We start from the raw sequence: 22,151 nt of genomic DNA, 5'->3' as shown, positions 1-22,151 counted from the left end.
ATTAAATCTATTATATTTTAATCTTAATATATAGCTTCTTACGTATGCTTGAATAGTTTTATAAATTATCTTTTTTATACTTCTATTATGCAAAAAAGCATAGGATATCATATATTTTTGTTATCATGCAAATATGCGACACACACACACACACACACACACACAACTATATGATTTTATATATATATATATATATATAAATGAGTATGGAAAAAACTAATATGATCTACCATCTAAAATTTCTATATTGGCATTTTCTTCGCTTACGCTTCGCAATGGGCTTATTACGGACAATTCCGTGTAACTTTCCCCCGTGGAATCCCCCGTAACTTATCCGGATGTCATTCCCCATTTATTCGAAGCAACATGAACCGTACAACGTGCCAGGTCTCGTCGCTCGACAGGAAAGCCCCGGCTTTCGTCCGGGACGACGTGCTCATCGTCATCGTCGAAGGTTCGGCCGGGTCTTGGGTGAAAGATCTTATCGACTAATTGGAGCAGCGCGAGAGAACGGCGATAGAGGAGGATTCCCTCGTGCGGTGTCTCCTCAAGTTTAATACAACGCCGGCGTCTTCCCATCTCTCGGGAACCGACAGCTACCTAATTACGATCTCTCCTTTCCGACGAAGGAGGAAAGAGATGGGGCGGGTAAGAAAGGGGAATCAAGAGGGGCTGAATTGCTGGTCCAGTCAGGTACGACGAGGATTGTTACCGCGCATCGACGTGCGCGCGCGCGCGCGCGCGATCACCGCGGGAGCTGTCGCTTCTGTTATCGTTATCGCGACAACCCTTTTTCTCTACGGCAGCGCAAAGGACTCCCGCGGTTCTCTAAGATCTTATCGGTTAATTAGAGGCTCGGCGAGAGAAGGGTGGCGGTGGGGAGGGTGGAACGGATCCTCCGGCATGGGCGAGGCGGCCGATGCGGTTCACGCTTTTAATATGCCTGGCTCACACAGTGGGTTTTTTTGTCGGCAACGCCGCGCGCGATAGGTCTAATATGATTATGCGATCCCCTTCACCCTAAAGGTCTTGAAAGGAATTTTATGCGAGCGATCGCGTCGATTATGCAGATGGAAAAGGAGGCTGCATATCGGGGCGGGTTAATAGATAGGCATAATAATATGCGATTGAAAAGGTGAAATAAATTATAGTGAATATTGCTTCTCTTTGTCATTAATGGATCGATGAATATTAAACTGTTAGCTAAACTTCTCCTTTAATAGATGCAACATCGTGATTACGTGTCGTTGATTTTATTGAAAAGTTTAACAGATAAAAACCTTGATAGATTTGCAATCTCCACATCTCCTAAAAGCTGAAAATATTTAAAACTCGTTAACTCAAACGGTCTCTCCATTTTTTCGCATTATTGTCGCTTACCAGTGGCGAACATGCGATCGCGCAAAAAGTATCCTGACTGGTTTATTTTAATCAACTTTCCATGCAAATATCCCACTAGAGAGGGCGAGGCGGGGATAAGCTCAAGCGGGGAGTTTAAATCCCCGGGCGAAGGGAAAGAGTTAAGCTCCGTTAATGAACATCCCGCGAAACTCTATAAAGCTCACAAATACCGATCTTTCCGTTCCTCTTTTTTTCTTCTCCCCGTTTCGATTGTGTGTCGCGGTTTTAACTTCTTTTCGCGAGACGCGTCCAAGTGGGCGCTCACCCACTGACATCGCGGGCTTTAAACAAACAAACTTCAGGATTATCTCGGGGGCTCTGGGAATTTGCTCTACGCGTTGTTTCTAATTCTATACGCTTCCCTGGGCCGGGGGATAGTTGCGTGCAAATAAAGCCGCGAAGTGGATAGGTGTACGGAATACATGCCGGATATCGAACTAGTTAGATACCTGTGTTGTCTTCCTATTCACGCTTCTTGGAGTGCGCCTATCTGCAAACCGGTGAAACGTGCGCGAGGAGGAAGCAGGTACAGGAAAATGCAAAGCAATTCACGAAGATATCGTACAAGTTACGTAGTAGATATTGCTGTACAATTACAGATAGTGACTCAATTATTTAAAGGATAACTGTAAAGGATAACTGCAATATTGTAATTATAATTTGTACGTTGTGATTACAACATACAATTATCTACCCATAATTATCTCTGATTCTCTGAGAAACACTGTTAAAAAATACTTCCGTGAATTATTCTATATTCCTTCTTTTGTAAGAGAGGTAGTTATCGGAAACGATATTGATGTGAGGAGCTTTCGTTAGCCGCCAGTACTTCTCATTAAGAATGAAATATATCGATACTTTTTCATCGCATTGTAAGAAGAAAATCAAATTGTTCATTCTGGCAAATCAGAGACGAAAAAGTTTCGGAAGTGTTAGCAGTCGGAAATATGCATGCCATGAATGATTTTTTTTTGCCCATTACTCTTACTAACACAATTTATTAAATTTTTAATGTCATGGTAAGAAATTAAGTAATTAAGTTATATTTTTTTATAAAACCATTTTGTCACAGTGCCGTTTGCTTTAAATGTTTGATTGCCCGAATAATGTATACATATATAGTGACAAAGGTATAGAAAATTATTCAACGATTCCAAATATCAATATTTATTTCGATATATAAAAACGAATATCCATCTAACGCGATATTGAAAACAGAATGTATCAATATTTTATTTCCATAACTGCATCGCTATAACGGTCATGCCGCCTAGATGTTCGCTTCTACATGTTGAGTGTATTTATATTTCCTGACTCACGTCCGCGGAAGAGAATTCACGCGCCCTGACTACAGTCGGTCGGTTCATCGTACCGCGAATCGATCGGTCGTAACTCCTTTAGGGACAAATTATTCTGACGGTTCCTCCATCGAGAACTTTTACTTTACACCGGGGAATATGGAAGTGATGCGCGAATTTGCTACTTCATGGGGCTATGATTTTCACGTTATTGTGAAACGAATGTCCCTATTTTCATCCTTATTATAGGGGATTTTATTTTTGTTTTCTATATGGGGAAGATTCGATTCATAAAGCCGATTGCAATTTATTTTTCTGGACGCTTATAAAATATTATGATATCACGTCATGTAACTGAAATTTTTATATATAACGTGTGGAAAAATAATTTTTTAAAAAAATATAACGTGTGGGAAAAAAAATTTTTTATAACGTTACGATATATTTATATTATAATTGTTGAAATCTTTATGTCATTACGTCATTGTTACAATTCTGAGTTATTTTGTGGTATGCCATTCTTCAGATCCTTATGTGCGCTTTCATAAATTTTATGGACTACAAGGTTTCTTCTTATTATGCAAGGTTCGCTGCGTATGTGCAATAAAATCGCACGCAACCAACGAAAATAGAGTACATTCGTTTCTTCCAAGAAACGTGTTCTTGAAACTTCATGGTGGTCCAGAATTATTATTAGCTACTCGCTCTTTCGTAACTACAATTACGGCGATAATGATGGGACACGCGAGAGTAAAACATATTTGCAAAGTGCAACCTTGTTGCCGAATTTTAACGTTCTCATTTTTTTCCATTACGGTGTAACTCACGATCGTAAACTTTAATTTCTTCGGACAGGCCTCGGTCTCGTTATTTCGAGGTTGGACTATCTTTCTTGAAGTATGCTCTTCTGTGCGCGCCGTTTATGGCGCGAATCGCACACGTAGAGGTATCATACGTGGAAAATTTGGCGTGAAATCACTGATTCTGAAGCGCGAACACGTATAACCATAAGTCTCAATACGAAATAAGTACCTACTACGATCTTGCACTGACCACCATAAAAGTCCAGCGGACGAAAAAAAAGAGGGAGAATGGTCTTGCCTTTGAAAATATATGCTCGTATATATATATATATATATTTTCCAACATTTTGACGTATGAGGACGTATGTGAGTTATTCCGACCATAATTTTTGTTCGGCTTTTTTCATTAACGTTAGTATTTTTTTTTTATTAATTTATGCTCTGTACATAATGTCTTTTTTAAATTTACTTTAACGTTTAATTGACAACAACGGATTTTACTATGTACACCTCATTCACAGCGATATAATATCACGCGAGATTGATCAAGTTACTATATTTAAATAAAAAGGGAAAGAAAAAAGAAATGATGAAAATCGTAAGTCGCCCTGTTTTCACGCGTCGCTCATAAAGAAGGGTGAGAATATTAACCGCAGGAATCCTTAAAATTTGAAGAAAGCCGTCGTCTGGAACTCGTGCCTTAAAGGCGAGAAAAAAAAAAAACATTGTGTGAATACACCAGATTTCTCCTGAATGGATAATGTCGGAGACGCTATACAGAACGTTCGAGTTACTCCTATTCTTCATGCAAATAACTTTTTTTTTAGAGAGAGAGAGAGAAAGGAAAAGAATCGTAGAATACATTACAATATATTAAGAATACACTACAGACGATATCTCAGAAATAACCAAAAAATAATGTATACATATCGCTATAAAATATTAACATTTGTAATTGTCTATTTGCCAAAGTGTGATGATATTACATAAATATATAATTGCGTAATGTGCACATTTTTTTCTAGTATATATATATATATATATATTCGGTACACGAGGAGCATTGCTCAAAGACTCGTAATTTACTTCATGGCGACAGAAATTCATAATCAGGCAAACTAGTCAGTCCGACGTCGCAGTCTTTCGTGCTTTGTCTTAATTACGAAATGATAATGGGCGCATTTTCTCGCGTCCTTTAACAGACCAGGGCTGTGTGTCTCATCATCAGGCGTTCCGGCGAGAGGCGTCGGATTTCGCGTGCGGAGTCAAAGGTGCGACGACGATGACATCCGTGCGAGCGCGCACGGCCATTGTAACGCCGACAAAGCGCCGTGAATGCGGCATCTCGAGCGCGAGAAAATTCCTTAAAATCGGAAGAAAGCCCCGCCGGCTGGCCTGTTAACGCGCGCGCGGCCGTTTCGCGCTCGCTAAACTCGCGCGAGCTAAGGCGCGACAAAGGCGGCCATTGTGCACGAGGATACGTGAGATTTCTCCGGTCCGTACGTCGGGCGTGGATACATTTACGCTTCATGCACACGCGGCCTTATCGTGAAAAACATTTGCGCTTATCGTCGCGCGACGCGACATCCGGCTCGAAGCTCACGTAGCGATATCTTTTATCCGTTCCAAAATTCCCTCCGCCATGCCTGTTCTCTGATCTTTGGAAGCGCCCAGTCCGTCCCAATTCGCACATCTAGCGAACCATCTTAGGGGCGAGTTCACCCCGCTGCGAGGATGTAGCAGCGGGTATTTTGATAAGGACACGGTAAAGTGCGAACGTGCCGGAGCAGTGTTGGACCTTTTTATCGAAATGCGAGTACAATCGCTGATTCTCTCCTTTGCGAAGGAATCCAATTTCCGATTTTCAATCGTTCCTTTGCGAAAAGCGACGCGGTTTGCTGGAAAAGTTACCTATAGGGTGTTTTCATCTCGTTGCGAGGGTGTGAGATTATGAGAGGCCGCTATGAAATTTTATTAGCGTGTGTGTTTAAATTAGGGGAGACATACACGCACCGCGGTATAATTGGTACCGTCGGGAATATGATATTGTGGTTTTTAATTGGACTGTGCCGTTACGGTTAACAATTAGCCCGTAATCCCGAGAGCATTTCGATGCGCGATTCGTCTTAGCTCTCATCTATTACGGCGAAATTGAATTATCTTTCTCGTTAATTTTTTGTCTACTCGTTTGTTCCATCATTTCCTTTTTCTTTTTACTTTCTTTTTTTGTACATTCCCGAGCGTTTGTTATATTTCAGCACTTGCATTCGCGGGAATTGATTTTGCTCTCTTATTCACACACAGTAGCTCCATCCCTTTGTCTTCCGTTCTCCCTTGATTAACCATTTCACCTATCGCGCGGCGTAAAACCGACCTTAAGATACGGACGGGCCCTGAGGCGTCGCGCGAAAAGAGAGCTGCCAGGAAAACGTGAGTCAGGTTCGAAAGCACGTCCTATTAACGATCAACTCGGAGCTGATTCACGCCACTCTCGAGGCTATTCGTTACAGCCGTCGGACGGTGCGTGGCATCTGCGCGGCGCGGGAGAAGAAAAAGAGACCAAAAGAGAGAGAGAGAGAGAAAGAGAGAGTGAGCGAGAGAGAAAGAGAGAGAGAGAGGAGGGAGAGGGAGAGAGGAAATATGATGGAGCGGGAGGAGGAGCGGAAAATGCGTTATTAGTTAACCCGGTAGCGTTGCACGCGCACACGTTCGCGCACACATGCGACGGCCTAAAATAGTAATATCGTGGGATATAACGAGGCGCCTGCGACGCCGCGTCGCATCGAACGTGTTTTATCCCCGGCGCGGCTATAAATCACGTCGTGTTTAACAAACTCCGGCACGTCGGACCCCACAATAATGCACATATTCGCTGCGAATTTACACGCGCGCGCATTGGGCGCGTATGTCGCGCACGTCCCAACGATACCTGCGTTCTCTCTCTCTCTCTCTCTCTCTCTCTCTCTCTCTCTATCTATCTCTTTTTTATTTATTATGCATTCGACGTTGTTTTATTTCCTTCGGTTTTAATCATTGTTTATCGCGGTCACGCATATGTAGCATATTGCATTTGAAAGGGGGCTGACGGAAAGGCGAGGATGGAGATGGGGATGAGGGTGACGGGGGTGGATTACCTCCCCCACGGCTTTGATGCACTTTTCTGCAACGATCGCCATTGGTGAGTCAATCATTGCAACACATAGCGTGTTTGTGTATTCGAATTTAACAAAATACATAACTGTGGTTTGCGCAATGGTTGGCGACGAAATGCGCTTTTCGCAATGTGTTTTTTTTTCCCTGTTATTTTTTTGAACGTACATTGTTCAATTTCATCTCCGTATTTCGTTGCATGCTGTTAACACGAATTTTTATGGCTGTTATTGCGCAATATTTATGGTCACGATTGTGCAATCACCGAATAGCATAATTCGTAGGATTAGCGTAGCGCGCTTAATGGAATAGAATGAAGGATATGTCGTGCAGATAGCTATCGAGCAAATATAAAGAATATATTTACTTTTTTCTTAACTGTCTCTACAGAAGCGCGCTCGCAATATTTGCGCATTATATAAAATCATACAATACATGAAATTAACAAAAATATCGAAATAATACAATATTTGAAAATCAAGCTATTCAAGCGTCATACATATTATATTGTGTATTAATTAAAAAGAAAATCAATGATTTTATACGCGGCAGTGCATCAGTGTTATGAAGAGACATATAATTTCCCTCATGTATTAAACATTAAAAATAAAAACGTATAATAACAAATACGGATGAAACAATGAAATTAAAGCAAAAATGAGCGTAATATTCGGAATCTCCCGTATAATATTACGGTGACGTTACGCTAGCGGAGCTCTGATAAAGTTTATACTGAAAGCAAAGTCTCTCAGGCAAGGTCAAAGTTCTGAAGTCAGTGGGGTCGGTGTGTTACACACCATCGCCTCACTGCAATTTTGGGACGTTAATCATGCAACGTTAAGGCGCTGCTTCACCTTCGTATCGCGGTTATCGAGTTCGCGCTATTATGTTCTTATTGCCCGCACCATAATCATCCTTTTCTCTCCGCCGGCGAGCCTTAATTACCCTGTTTACCGTTTTCATAGGCGTCGTAATGCCGGCGCGGCTATGCACCGTCGCCCGCGTTTGATGGACTTTGAAAACAACCCCCCTGGCATCTTCACGAGTTAACTCTTAGATTACCGCGCCTTAATTTATTACGCAAAATACTACGCGGAACGCTTAAGGATCTTGATTAGCTTTACGATCATCAAAAATTTTGCAACGGGAATTTTAACTGGAATAACTTGAAGAAATACTTTTGAAGAGAGAGCAAGAGAGAAAGGGGGGGGGGAGAGGGGGGTAGATAAGTCGTCAAAAGTCTGAAAAATTTGACATTAATTAATTCAATTGTTAATTACGTTCGATAATGATTCTCAAGAAATGGCACTCGTTCTTTGAAAAGTAATTTTCACGATCGTCCGGATGATTCCATTTAAATGGAAGTTTCTAAAATTCTTTCTACTTCAATTTGCTCGGACTAACAGAACCCGTGTGTGTGCATTCTGCTCTTTAAATTAAATCCACGCTTTACAGCCAGCACGCGGAGTGGCATTTCGTGATTTGACGCGGGACGAGGTTTACACTCGCAGCTGCGGCGCGCATGTTTAAAGTTACTTGGCGAGGGATTTACGACGGGCACGGGTTACGACGATTGTTGTTACTGTTGCAGCAAGAGCATCCCAAATGGAAACTTTAAATAGTCGCGAATAGAGAAAATTTCAAAAATATGCGCGCCTCGGAAAAAGCGTTTGTAACGTACAGACTCTTTTGACATGCTGCATTAGTTCGGGCAAAACCTTTGACGCGACACAACGATGACAAAGAATAAATGCCGGTTTCTGAAAACACGACGGGACGATTACACCACTGAACGATCGTGGAAATTTTTGTAATATTATTTGATAATAAAAAAGAGAGAATTATTCCTTTAGAAGAATTAATATCTATATAAGTTTGAGATAGTTGGCGATATATTAATTATTATGACACGTGCAATCTATTTTTCTCGTTTGCCGTGATAAACACAATATCAAATTTTTCGAAGGAAGCCTGAATTTAATCGAGGGAACGCGTATGCTGTATGCTGTATCGAATATCTTAGCTGGTAACGAGCCAATATGCACGCACATGCACAGTATAGGAGAATGTAGGGCGATACGGTTCCGCTTAAATCGACACTCACCCCTTTAGGGACCCTCGAGAGCGCCGCTTTCCTGGTTTGAGGACGGATGAGGCTTATATACGTGTGTAGCTATCGAGTATTACGAGAGCGGCGAATAAGCGGACCGTGTCGACGAATACGGATCAGCTTTAATACCCGAATGATCCTTCGGTACTCGATATGGAATCGTTGCTACGATCCGCGTCGCGCCGCGTCGCATCTCTCGTTGCTCGTTTTTCATCACATTTGCCGAATAGAGCGTGCCGTCGGGACGCACCGAGGCTATTAAAACAAACGCTGATTCAGGAGAAGACTTATAAGAGTATTACTTAATGTGTACTCTGAATTCCTGATAAAATGTCGCGACGTGAAATCGTTCTCCCTACACACAGGAAAATATTATTATTCTATCACCGAGAAAAGTGATTACTCAGTTTATTTTTTTCTTTCAAATAGTACGGTTCTATCTTTAATAAAGAATATTTTTTCGATAACAATTTTAAAATATATTTATCACAAACTTTAGAAAAATTCATCATGTACTCAAGAAAAGAATTTATTTTCTTCTATAAGAATATTATAAAATTTTATTTTGTTTTTATATTAATCAGATTTGGTTTATTTGATATTTTCTCTTAAGTATACTTGTTAGGATCTGGAATATATTTTGAATAAATTTGATCCTTATGATAAATTTGCGGATATGTGAACTTTTGAAATACTTGAAACAAATAATATTCAACAAATATTATTATATATACTTAAATACAGTGTATATTTTTCTGTGTGTACGCTAAATTTTTACATTGTTTTCAGTTCAGTTTCCAATTAATATTTTTGAAGTTTAATTTCTTGTTACATCGCGATGATATTTATTTTGACATCAATATTATAAACTATATATTGTTTTGAAAGTTTACGTAGAACTATAAATAATTTGGTTGAAATCTGGCAATAAATATTGAAAGAATTTAATTAAATATTGAAAGAACGCGAGACAAAATAAGATGCTGCATTAATCTGACTTGTCAGATTTAGGGCAATTTTGTGCTTTAACGATCAGAATTATTTGTCTAACTTACAAAGAACTGTAGAACTATTAAAAATAAAACCAGAACTCTCTCAATAGTTAATGAGTTTTCAATGATAAGTCAACTGTCTCGTATCTTATTATAAAATATTAAAATTATTTTATATAAGAAGAAGTGCAATCTATTTTTTTTTTATATTTGTTACTGTTAAAGTCGAAGGTCCGCGGATCGTTAGCAGAAAATTCTACGTGACCTAATCGTCACGACGTGTATAGCTGCCACTCGAGTCTAAATACGTTTTTCGATGTCTCTCCCGTCACACATTCACAGAGTGACGGCCATCGGGTGCTCAGGCATTCGAATGGAGGGACCGGAGAAGTGTGTCGGCGAAAAGTTTTATTTACTTTAAAAACGCGGCGCCAGAGATCCGCTGGTCGACGCGCAGGGGAAATAAAGCTCCGTTGAATAGAGCGGAGGAGAGGACTCTCTTTCCGAGGAGGAAAGACGAGGAGAGGAAGCAATAGAAACGAGAAGGAAGCCCAGAAAGGAAGGAAAAATTGCAGGAGTTGGCAGTAAAAATCCATGGATAAGTTGAAAAAGTCAATTATTGTGGCAACACCGGCTTAGCGATTCACGCAAAATGACGGACAACTGACGATGCTGCTGCGAATGCTCCGAAATTGTTCGTTCGAAAGCGCGTGCAAATTGTTCGCAAGAAATGAGAAAACCGCTGACTGGCGCTTTACCGCGCGCTGCCTTACGAATAATCTACTACGAAAATGAAGTGCCTGCCTTCTCGCCTTATCTATAATTTACTCGCGCGGGGCACCGGTGCGCCGTTCCCTGCACGGACTACTCGTGTAACACGTGTTTCAACTGCGAACTCTTTCCAGGCGAGCAGAAAGCTTGCCAGACTCGACTGGAAATATTACCTGCGAGCTCGAAGAAGTATTACGTTCGAATTCACACGAACGCCGTCTTCTTTTTGCGCTGTACGTTCCATTTTTATCGGCCATTTTTTATATATCCGACGATTATCGATCTTGATGTTGTTCATAATTCTCATGTCAATCTGCGAAATTTCACCGGAGGGGAGGAGTGGACGCGGAGGGCGAATAAAAGGGAGAATAATATATGTACGTATGTCGTATGTACATATGTAATACCGCGGAAATATTTTGAGGAACGTGTATCGGTAATATAAATCACTACTTTACGTCACTTCTATCCGCTGAATTTCAAAGAGTTAAATCTTTTGGAACATAAATCCCGAAGGAATTACACATATCGCAACGCTTGGATTATAAACCCGATAGAAAAGAGCCACGGCTAGAGAGGCTCAATGGAGGCGCAACGTCGTCCCCGTTTCGTTTTATTAAATGTAAAACACAAGTTATCGCATTCGGAGCTCGCGAAATATCGCGGCTATCCAATTTCTCGGCACGGATTTTTCCTCCCCCTGCCCCCTATTCTTCTCTCTTTCTCTTTTTCTCTCTCTCTTTTCAATGGCATCGCGACTGCATCGATGTTTCAAACGAAAATTCTTCAGCCACTTCAGCCACGAGCTCTCTCGATATCCCGCGCGTCCCACAATAATACCCAGCCGTAATACTCCAGAGATGCAAACCCTCCGCGCCCCTCGCTCGTACCTTCCTCCTCCCTCTTAGTGTGCGGCAGCGCTTTCGATTTTCCGCGCAATTTTCGAACCACAGGCGGACAGATGGCCCACGAATCACAGCTATTGTGATATCGCTCAACAATGCCTCCGTACCTCATCTTCCTCGTGCGCGCGGCGGGTCCTTGGTCGCGGTCTGCGCGTTATGTATATATTACCTATCCGTTATATACACACCCCCGCGGACATACACCGCGTATTATATCACATAACATACGCGCTTGGCGCGCATACGATCGCGTGTACAGGGTGTCTTGGAGCCAACACGCGAGCACGCTCGACCCGGACTGCCAGGTTTTTGATAACTCGTAACATTGTTTTATCTTTGATCTTTCATTACTGCGAGTCTTTTATAAATTATAACGTTACTGCTGCAATTAAACTTCCGCTCTCGAATTAAATTTCTGCTCTAAAGTTTCCTCTCGAGCGGACAAAAGGGAGATTTTGTTATCCGCGAATTTATGTTCCGCGACGTTTAATTCATCAAAAGAGAGTCTCGTCGACTCTCGATCGACTCGCAACTCAATAGCCATCGATGTTTTGCGTCCGTAGCAGCCGTCATTCTTCTTAGTCACTATTTTCTATCATCTGGGGCTGAAGGCTTATTCACGTGCGATAGGTACGGGACACCCTGTACACGTACACCCGTCTACCCACTTACACGTACCCCCCGGAGAGTATTACGTACGTACATACACCGGCTATGTGGCCGGGAATATAGGTGGTAGGTAATATTCGACGATGCCGAAAGCACGTTCAAGCGATCGATCTCTCGCCTCCCTATCCCGGCCTCGGTGCCCCCGACCTCCTTTACCCTCCTTCTCGCGGGTGCCGGTTGCATTCGGGACTCCAGACTTCGGCGTCGCCACCGAGAGAGGAGCACCAGCCACTGAGAGAAGTACGAACAGCCAAGAGCGCGAGCGAGCGAGCGAGCGAGCGAGCGAGCGAGCGAGGGTGGATGGAAAGACCGGGGGTGTGGGACGTCAAAGGGGTACGACCGTCGGGGGTGGATACCCTACTAGGTATCTCAACTTACGATTGCCCCGGGGGCGTGCACAGAAGTGCAAAGCAATCGTCTCCCAGCCTCGACCCGTCTCGAGCTCTGCGAGCTCTCTTCTCTACCCCCCGGAAAGGGGTAACGTATCGAGATACACGCGAGAGCACCAAGGGGTTAGATATCTCTCGGCGGTCCGCTGCCGTTGTTGCTGCCTGGTTTCGAGCTCGATTTACAGCAGGGAAACGCACGACTTACGGAATTCCCGTAGAAGTCCGATGGTTCTCCCTCCGATCTCTCCCTCCCATATCTCTCTCTCTCTCTCTCTCTCTCTCTCTCTTTCTCTCTTGCTCTCTTGCTCGTTTACTTCGTTCTGTATATGTCTACTCTGTTTATTCCGCCAATTCCCAACGATCTTCTCCTCTTACCAGCGAAGCGAATCAGCCAGCGCCGCGGATTTACAGCGCGCGAAATTCAGACGATGCTCGTTCGTTTTCGCTCGTTACTTCTGCTCGCTAAATCAGTAAATTTTATCTTTTTCTCTCGGCGAGGCCTTTGCCACACCGACATTTTTTCTTCGAGCAGGCTAGAAACGAGTCACGCAAGAGAGATTCGCGATTCGCGAGATCAATTTGAGTAGCGTCTGCCATGCTCGTATTATTTTGCGGTTCCGCGTCTTCAACCGACGTGAAATATACAGCCTATGGAAACTTAGTTTTCTACCGCCTCCGAATTCCCAAGCCGTCAGCATAGGAATTTCTCGTCGCGTTATTTTGCGATTTTACACTCGAATTATAAGCAGATACGCGGCGCCCGCGAGTTTGCTTCATGTCTGCTGGAATTTTTGAATTGTGCACATTGACATTGTTTTCCGCATTGTTTTGTGGTTGCATTTGATACATGAATTCACGTACTTTTGCCATTCCTCATATCTAGAAACTTCATTCGAAATTTCTTCACTGAAGCGTGAACATGAAATTAATCAGTGTTAGTATTGTACTAGTTTCTTTCAGATTGTTAAATAACACAGCACATATTTTATTTTGCAATTAATATATATAAAATATATATATATATATATATATATATAAATATATATATAAAATTATAAGTAATTTTTAAAATTGTGAAATGAGAAAAATATTAGGATTTCAATTTTTAATTTATGTCGGTAATTAAATTTTAATAAATAATGTTTTAATTTCTTTATAATTCAATTTTTATCTGTATAATAATAAAATATTATTTCTGCCAAAAATGAGAGGATATCAATAATAATTCATCGATAATTGTGATAAACATTATCTGAAGTTTTATCAAGAATTCTAAAATTATTACGAATATAAGACAATGCATAAGAAGGGTGCGGGAAACGCTTTTGTGCCGGGCTTATCAATTGAAGTTAAATTGCACGTTAAGAAATATGTGTGCCATAAGGCCGCAGTTGGAAATTCTTTAATGACGCGCATTGGAGTCGGTCCTCGTGCGGTAACCAGAAACGGTACGGGCTTACGAGAAGACGCCGTAAGGACGGGGTCGTGCGTAGCGAGATTCTGTGACAAACGACACGACTATACGTTATCTCGGAGACCGAGATACATGTCTTGGGGAGGAAGTTTCTCCCTGTAGTTTCGCGCTTGAATTACAACGCTCTCTCCGCAAGTTGAGCACGTTTTCTTTCGCGCTTTATAATTCGCCATTCCCGTTTTCACGTGCCTCCTATCATTTTCGCCATCCCTGCCAATTCGCGCTTGAAAGAGAATTGAAAAAGAGGAGAATAGTATTACAATTGACGATGATGTATCCATCTAAAGTTATACGCGCTCAGAATTTTCACGAATTCGCACGATATAACTTTAGATCGCGTTATCGCCGTCGATTGGAACATGCGGATCACTTTGGCGGTCCGACGGCGTCAAAGGGTTAAAGGAATGCGGATTATTAAAGTATAATGGACGTGCGACGGGACGAACTTTCGCAGTATTTTTCAGGAGAGGTATCCAAGGAGATGTATGAGCTTAATTAAGACCGGGCATACATCATAAAGTTTCGTCCGAGTAACGCGAACGTATGTGCGGTAAAAAATCTGTTCGCAGTTTCGAAAAATTTCCGACGGTGACATTATACGCGCCATTTTAAAATGGAAAATGAGACGGAGCTCTAATATCTTTCATCTTTGCGTGAGTGTCAGTTTTTATCCGCGTTTTTCAAGCCCGAGAAAAAAAAGTTTGCATTCGAAATTAAATAGATGAAAATCTCGCGCTCTTCATCTACGTATAACTTTAAAGAGATAAATTTAAAGTGATTTTGTGAGAAAAAAATGCAAGTATTATGTAATCAAATTTATAATTATGTCGAAAAAGACATGTGCACTTCTTACTTATTTTTATATATACATATATATATTTAGGCAATTTAAAAATTTAAAGATACTCTGTACTCTAGGTGTTATTGTGAAACATCGCACATGAAGGTAACGAAAAGAGCACAAAAATATCATAATACAACGCATTATCAAGTTTGAACTAAAAGTCTTATCTACTGTTTGGATAATCAACGATATTAGCAGCGAGTTAAACCGCTTTGGTATTAGCGCGTAAACGCGTCGTGCCAGAATAGACGAGCATCGATTTTCATGCGTGTGTGGTGTGTGTGTGTGTGTGTGTGTGTGTGTGTGTGTGTGTGTGTGTGTGTGTGTGTGTGTGTGTGTGTGTGTGTCTGCATGCCTGTATGCGAAAGCGAATTATCTCCCAATGTTCCGATTCGGCGGTCAGAACAGGGTCCTCCGTTGAATCTCTCCGTGGAGAGATCGATATCGAGCGATCGGAGAGCTTAGGCGGCGCGTCAGTCACCTTCGGATTCCTCAAAAATCGCCGGTTAGCGGTCAGTTTGCGGCGCGAGGCGCGCTCTATGCTCGGAATACTTCGGATAGAATCCGAGAGAGAACATTCTCGACGTCCACTGTCGGGAACTGTCGAATTAACCCCGTGGCGTATGTATGTACACGCCACGGAGGTACGGCACTTCCGTGGGAGGAGGCAGCGCGGTCGGCCGAGCCGCAACGCGATTCCGCTTGCAAATACCGTTCGCGGGTGGGTGTCAGGTTTCGTCGGTTTCTTCGCCGAACTATCTCGAACTCCCGTTAACAGCTTGGAAACGACTTCCGTCGATTTGACGAAATGCCACGGATCACCCCTCCTCGCCGCGCGCTACCGTGTGCCGACTTCTCGATTTCTTTAGCCCGGAAATTCCTCGGCTGAAGCAAGAATTCCGGCCGACGGAAATTCCATCGTCTCCTCGATATCGCTCGCGGTACTCGGAATAATTCTCCTCGAGCGACATCGTCTTACGCATCGTCGCTACGCATGTTTTGTGTAATGAGAGAGAGAGAGAGAGAGCGAGAGGAAGAGTTATTGGCTCTATTAAATTGCGAGTATCCAGATATCCGTTATTCGTGAAATTGAATAACGGGCAAATATACTGAGAATACTTGTAGCATATTGAGTGTATTAGTCAGTGTTGCAGAATCGATCGAATTTCAGTACGAGTGATTGCACGTGTGAATTTCTCACGGTTATTCAGTCATCTAACTTTTGTTATTGTTATCGACCATCACTTTTTTGCTAAAATCTAATGAAGATTAAAAGCGTATGAATGATACATGGTGTCGCAGAGAGTCAACGTTCGCGTCTTTCGGTTATCGAAATAATGCGCTATCGAGACAAACACGTGATGTATTTCGGGGAACATCCGTTCTATTCTGCTAATATGTACATATATTATATGGATCCACAATCTGTCAGTCTCTTTTAGAACCCGCCACGTTGTCTAGCGCGACGTGTCGCGCTCGAAATATTGCTTTCTCGAAAATGTCGCGATATATTTTACGTGATATTTACTTATTAAACTCTACGAAACATCGATATTGAACGCTTACACTTTGAGACGTAGCAACACGTTAATTTACTAACATCCCGTAGTTAATTGCTTATGCAAAAATTGTATCAAAAATATAACAAAATATAACAAAACCATGATTGATATTAAAAAAAAAAAACCTGGTTGAAACTGGCAAAAACACCATTTTTACAGTCAAGTTTTTTTATTCAATACATTTTACAAAAGTTTTGCATTTGAACATTGAATATCATAAAACTATTATTTGACGATATTACGCATACGTGATGATGAAGGAATTAGTTTATATTTGAATACCTAGACACATTTGAAATGGCATCCATCATTCATTTTTTTGAGCCAATGTATTATAAATCGATATCGCAGAGTGAAATATTCGATATCAGTTTCTCGAGCATGATATCGAAATGCGGCATCTGGCATGCGAATTTTCCGACTTTGAAGGCGAAATGTGGCGAGTTTGGCGGGGGGATCAGTCGTAGCTCATCCTTTAAACTTAACCGCAAACCATATATTGCGAGTGATTATTGCCGAGAACAAATATCCGGAAGGCATAAGTACCAAATCGATGGTAGCGACCAATCTAACCAATCGTGAATTTTATTGTTGCAGAAATACTATTGGCAGAACTTCGAATTACTGGAGCATCGTCGACACAACGCCGAGACTGCGCTTTCTTCGTCACCGGTGAGTCTATATTTTTGCGCTTTTTATCTCTTCTTAATTATATCACCTATTTCATAATGAGAATAAAGAGACAAAAAAACATAGAAGAAGATTAGAAAGAAAATTTTGACAATTTTATAATTTGACATAGTTTTTATTATTGAAGTTTCATAGAATATATTTGATATTTAATATTTGATTTGATATGCTTATGTATTCTCTCTCTTTTATTGTATATGTAGCTTTGATCGATTTAAAATAGACTTTATCTTAAATAAAAATCTTCCCAGACATAATATTACTTTTCAAAGTTAAATATCTTGGTAATTGAGCTTGAAATTACGTTTCTGTCAAAGCAAAGTCCATTTGAAATTAAATGCAAATTTCTTTTATCTACGTTCATTTTTCAGGGAAATGTCTTAATATGCTATTTTTTAGCTCCTAGTCTAACGTTACCTTTTTCAATTTTCATTTGTTTGTAACTCGAAATTGCTACCTTTTTTTTTGTATTATTTAACTTTCGACCTAATATATAAATTTAAGAAATGTGTACTCGATTATTGCGACTATATTCTATATCTAGTTACGTGCATCTTTTAAGAGGGCTCGTCTCGGGCTGTAATAAACGCTCGCCCCACCCGCCGTCGCGTTTTCTTATTCGTATTTAAGTGCCGTCACCGTCGTAAGAAAGTTTCGTTGCGCCGCGCACCCGCCGCGCCGTTGTATCGATATCGCGCTCGTAACGACGAGAGGTCGAGTTGGTTGACCCCGCATAAAGTGCGGGGCTTGTGGGCTCGTGTGCCGGGTATCTTGAAAATCTCGTGGGTCAGGGCGTGGTGCCGACAACGACAGTGGGGTCCGCAATCAGTCTGTGTGTTTCGTTCACAATGATGGTGGGTTCAACTAGGAAACTACGCGCGTAACACGCGCGCGAGTCGCCCCTCTCTCTCTCTCTCTCTCTCTCTCTCTCTGTGTGTAAACACCGCCGCATACCCACGCATACGCACAAAACTCACGCACGCACACACGTACGTACCCTCAAAGCCTATACATTGCAGCCCGAATCGACCGCCCATTCTGATTAGCGGCAAATAACACCCGTAACAATAGCTACCGCTTTCCACGCTTGTCTGTCACGCTCGTACGTATTGACGTTCGCTCGTGTGTGTGTGTGTGTGTGTGTGTGTGTGTGTGTGTGTGTGTGTGTGTGTGTGTGTGTGTGTATGCGCGCGTGATTCTCGACATTGGTGTGCATACGTGCGTAAGACCCTCCGTGTCGACCGCCCCGTCGAAGGGTCCGACGCGACGGCGCCCTTTGCGCCAAAGTCCCGAAGACACGAGTCAGTCAATCCCTATCTGCTTTCGATTCCTCTCAGCCACCCTCCGTCTTCATCTCTCTTCACGTCCCGGGCGCGTTCCCCTTGCGCCTTACGTCCGCGGAATTTCGATGGTCTTCGAAACAGATTTATCGCGCCTCCTTCCGAGCTTCCGGGACTCTCTCGATACCTCTTGACCGCTCGAGTTATCGATCACGTGGGACGCGATGGCTAGCTCGGAATTATCGTATCCGGCGCTTGCATTTTACCTCCTTTTTTTCTTCTATTTTCTTTTTACTTCCTCTTCGTATGAGCCTCGCGAGTTGCCGATACGTTGAATTCTTTATGAACACTTTGCGGACGATTCATCCGCAAGGGGATGAAAACGGAAGAATAAAGAGTTCGAAAAACGCGTTCGGAGACTCGGTTTTGTCTAGTTCAATTCTTGAACACGTGAAAAGACACTTGTCGTTCGCAACAATGACAATAACGACAATGACACTACGACAATGACACTACGACAATGATGACGACGACGACGACGACGACGGTGACGACAATGACGACAATGACAATGATGGCGAGAGCGATGTCGACAAAAGCGTCGACGATTTTCGTCCTTTCGGAGCTTTTCGTCGCCTGAACATTGCGTTATCTCGTCCTCGCTTTTGTTTAGCGTCACTTCTTATCGTCGGCTGAGGCGACGAAAGTTATCGTTCGATCGCGGCTACGGGCGAGGCGTCATCAAGAAATAAATGGCCGAGAAGCAAGGAGGTTAAGCTGCTTTTTCGCCGCTTAACCGTGCTCCTTCGTTATCCGAGTCTTGGCAAGACTTCCGAGACATTAAAGAGAAGCAACGTTCGGAGACAGGTCGGCGGTTAAGCCCCGAGCTTATGGTTACGGTTAATAGCAGCGATTAACCCTTTGCGGAGCCAATCTTTAAGCGTGGATAAAAAATCACGCGAGATTAGCGAGGGATATTGGAAACTCCTCGGAAAGGACGATACGATGTCGGCTTAGCGAGAAAATATTTTTATTAAGAAGATCGAAAAGTGTAAAGCTACGCTACAAATATTATGAATATCTATTATTAAATTCTTTCGCTCTATTAATTGTTCATAAAGTACCGTAAAATATAATTTGTACGTTATTAAATTTTATTACGTCTTGTATAATTAAATTTTTATTAATATCCTCGTCGCACTCGCACTTATATCTCAGATTGTATCTCAAATAATGATGCGATGAAATCAAATATATTTCATATATAACATTATCTCGTTTTACAAATATTTCTGTTATACAAGTTTAATTTTGCCAAATTTTATCAATTGTGTTAAATATAACTTTATTTGAATATATTGATAAAATTTCCTTTCGAAAGCAAAGGAAATATTACAAAATAGAAATTTATATTATGTCACTTTTCGGGACTTACATATCATAAAAATATTTTTCTTTAATTATACCTTTGTGCGATATGCTAAAACTATGATAAAGTTTCTTGTTAGTTTCACCTCGAGTCGTTTATCGTAAAGTCAGCCCCGTCGACCTGAATACATTCGATCCTTCGTTATCGCTCGAGGATCTTGGGTCCCAGTCAGCAGAAACCACCTAATCCTCCGGAAAACCCTCGTGAAAAAGCCTCGATCTTCAATTCATCCTGTCCCGTTCCGTGCGCGATCGGGCGGCGAAGCGGAAAGCCTCGCCGCAACCGGAAGTCGGACGGTCTCGACCAGCGAGAGAGAGGCTTCTTTTTTAGAACGAGAATAATGACTCGAATTACGGTCATTTTCTGTGCGACCGCACAGGTGTCCGATTGTGCGCGCGACGGAAATCGCCCCAACGCAGATACACACACGCACACGCACACGCACACGCACACGCACACGCACACGCACACGCACACGTATATATATATATATATACATGTACATACTCACACATACATATCTCGCATCGTGGTGGCTAGCCACCGCCGCCGCCACCGCCGCCGCCGCCACCGCCACCATCGCCGCCGTACACGTGTCACCTGCACTTCCACTGCACGTCAGTAGCCGGCATTGCGGATATAGTAAAACTAACGCCGCGAGCTGACGAGGTGCACGACCGCGTTAAACGCACCGCGCGGCGGTGCATTTGAAGAGCCGGATTTAAAAGCAGCTCGAGTATCGGCGAGCGTCGAACGGTCGAAACGTTAAACGATTTAGCGCTCGAAAATTAAATTGGATACATTTTAATATGTCGCACTGACGCGAGATACCGCGATGAGGAATCGCAAGTTACTTTTTACAATTTCACGTGATTTTTATATTTGTAAATTATATCGCACAGTTACGTAGCAATTAACCCTGATTAATTAGAAAAATAAACATTGGATGATATTCAGGCGATGTTTGATATAAGAAAATGATATGAGTGTGAAATTATTAATTATTTCAAAGTTGCACTTATTTCATCATTTTTCGAATCACGTGCGTCTACATTGATAATATTTGGTAAACTTTATGATAGCAAGTCTATATATACTTCACTTAGATTATTGATCTTTTTTTTCATCGCATATATCCTGTTATATGTTTCTTTGAGCTTTTCAATCGAATCCTTGTCCCTCGTTATCTCGACTTTAGAGTACGGCGCTCGGATCAGTATTTAATTGAACTTCTCGGTTTCCCCATTACGTGAAAAGCCTGTTCTTCTGGCTAGGCGCTGTCTGGAATATCGAGGTCGCTTCGTATATCACGGTCGGAAAAATCGTCATTGACATCCGGTCAACAGTCAATTACCGTTCTCTATCTCGGGCACGAAACGCGACGCTTGCTCAAGGCGACGAAACGAATCAAGGTGTGCAAACGCATCGGCGAAACTGATTGATATAGAAGATGTCTTAAGATTAGAAATCTTATAAGTTCCGTAACAAATTTTTATTTTTCCTCCGAGATTTCACGGACAATTTCGAACAAGACTTCGTAAACTGAAAATTTCATACTTGAGACGAAATACTTCAGTAATTAAACCCGTTAATCAACGTGTTAAGTGTCTACATTTAGTGTCTACATTCGGTTTGCATTCTCTGTTACTCGCCAACTGTCGAAGATAAACCATTGAGTTTGCCTTCACTCTGGCGATGATTCTTTCGGAAACGTTGAGATGAGAATTCGGTGGTTCAGTTTGATTGGCGAATAACAAAGATTTCAAAGGTTTTAACGTGACCGCCGCGTTCACGCGTTGACCAATAATAAATAAAGCAGCAATTAAAATTTTATTTTATCAGCTATGATCTAGAAGTTTACGTAGAGAGTCGACTATTTATGGCTTTTACTTTTTATCGCTCTCATATTCTTAATAAGAGAAATTTAATATCAGGTTTAATAGCAAAGACGATTTTCAGATTAGTTACAACGTGTAACGCGCGCAATTATTAAGTAGCGATGAATAGATGAGTACAAAAGATAAAATAGACGGTGGGCTGGGATATCTTTTGAAAAATTGATCGTGAAGCGCTCTCATACAGCCCAAAGTGAATCGCATTTAATTATTTCTTGGTTGCGCCGTAACGACAAAAGCGGATCGGACTACGCACGTACTCGGCAGTCTGGTTGCAAGCAGAGCAACGATTATATTCGTCTCGAAAAACAGAGACGGATTAGCACCTTCTCGCTCTTTCTTCCCTCCTTTTGCCCTCTTTCCCTCTCTCTCTCTCTCTCTCTCTCTCTCTCTCTCTCTCTCTTCTCTTTTCTCTGTACGTTTAAATCCGTTTCAGAAACATATTAATTTTAATAGGTCGGCATGCATTATTCAAACAATTGAAGCATC

General features: G+C 42.0%; 1 protein-coding gene across 1 annotated transcript in view; it reads left to right on the top strand.

Moving 5' to 3' along the window:
• The window catches only part of LOC105423430 (uncharacterized), a 200,579-nt gene that overhangs the window by 46,591 nt on the left and 131,837 nt on the right, over positions 1 to 22,151 (top strand). Inside the window, exon 2 of the mRNA XM_089074070.1 lies at positions 16,966 to 17,040. Within this exon, the coding sequence (XP_088930196.1) occupies positions 16,966 to 17,040 (75 nt within the window). The remainder of the gene's footprint in view (positions 1 to 16,965; positions 17,041 to 22,151) is intronic.

The sequence above is a fragment of the Pogonomyrmex barbatus genome, unplaced genomic scaffold (genome assembly GCF_055798465.1).
Source record: "Pogonomyrmex barbatus isolate J1 unplaced genomic scaffold, ASM5579846v1 scaffold16, whole genome shotgun sequence".
NCBI lineage: Eukaryota > Metazoa > Arthropoda > Insecta > Hymenoptera > Formicidae > Pogonomyrmex > Pogonomyrmex barbatus.
Note: the sequence above shows the minus strand (reverse complement) of the source record. Positions and strands in the feature narration are given on the sequence as shown.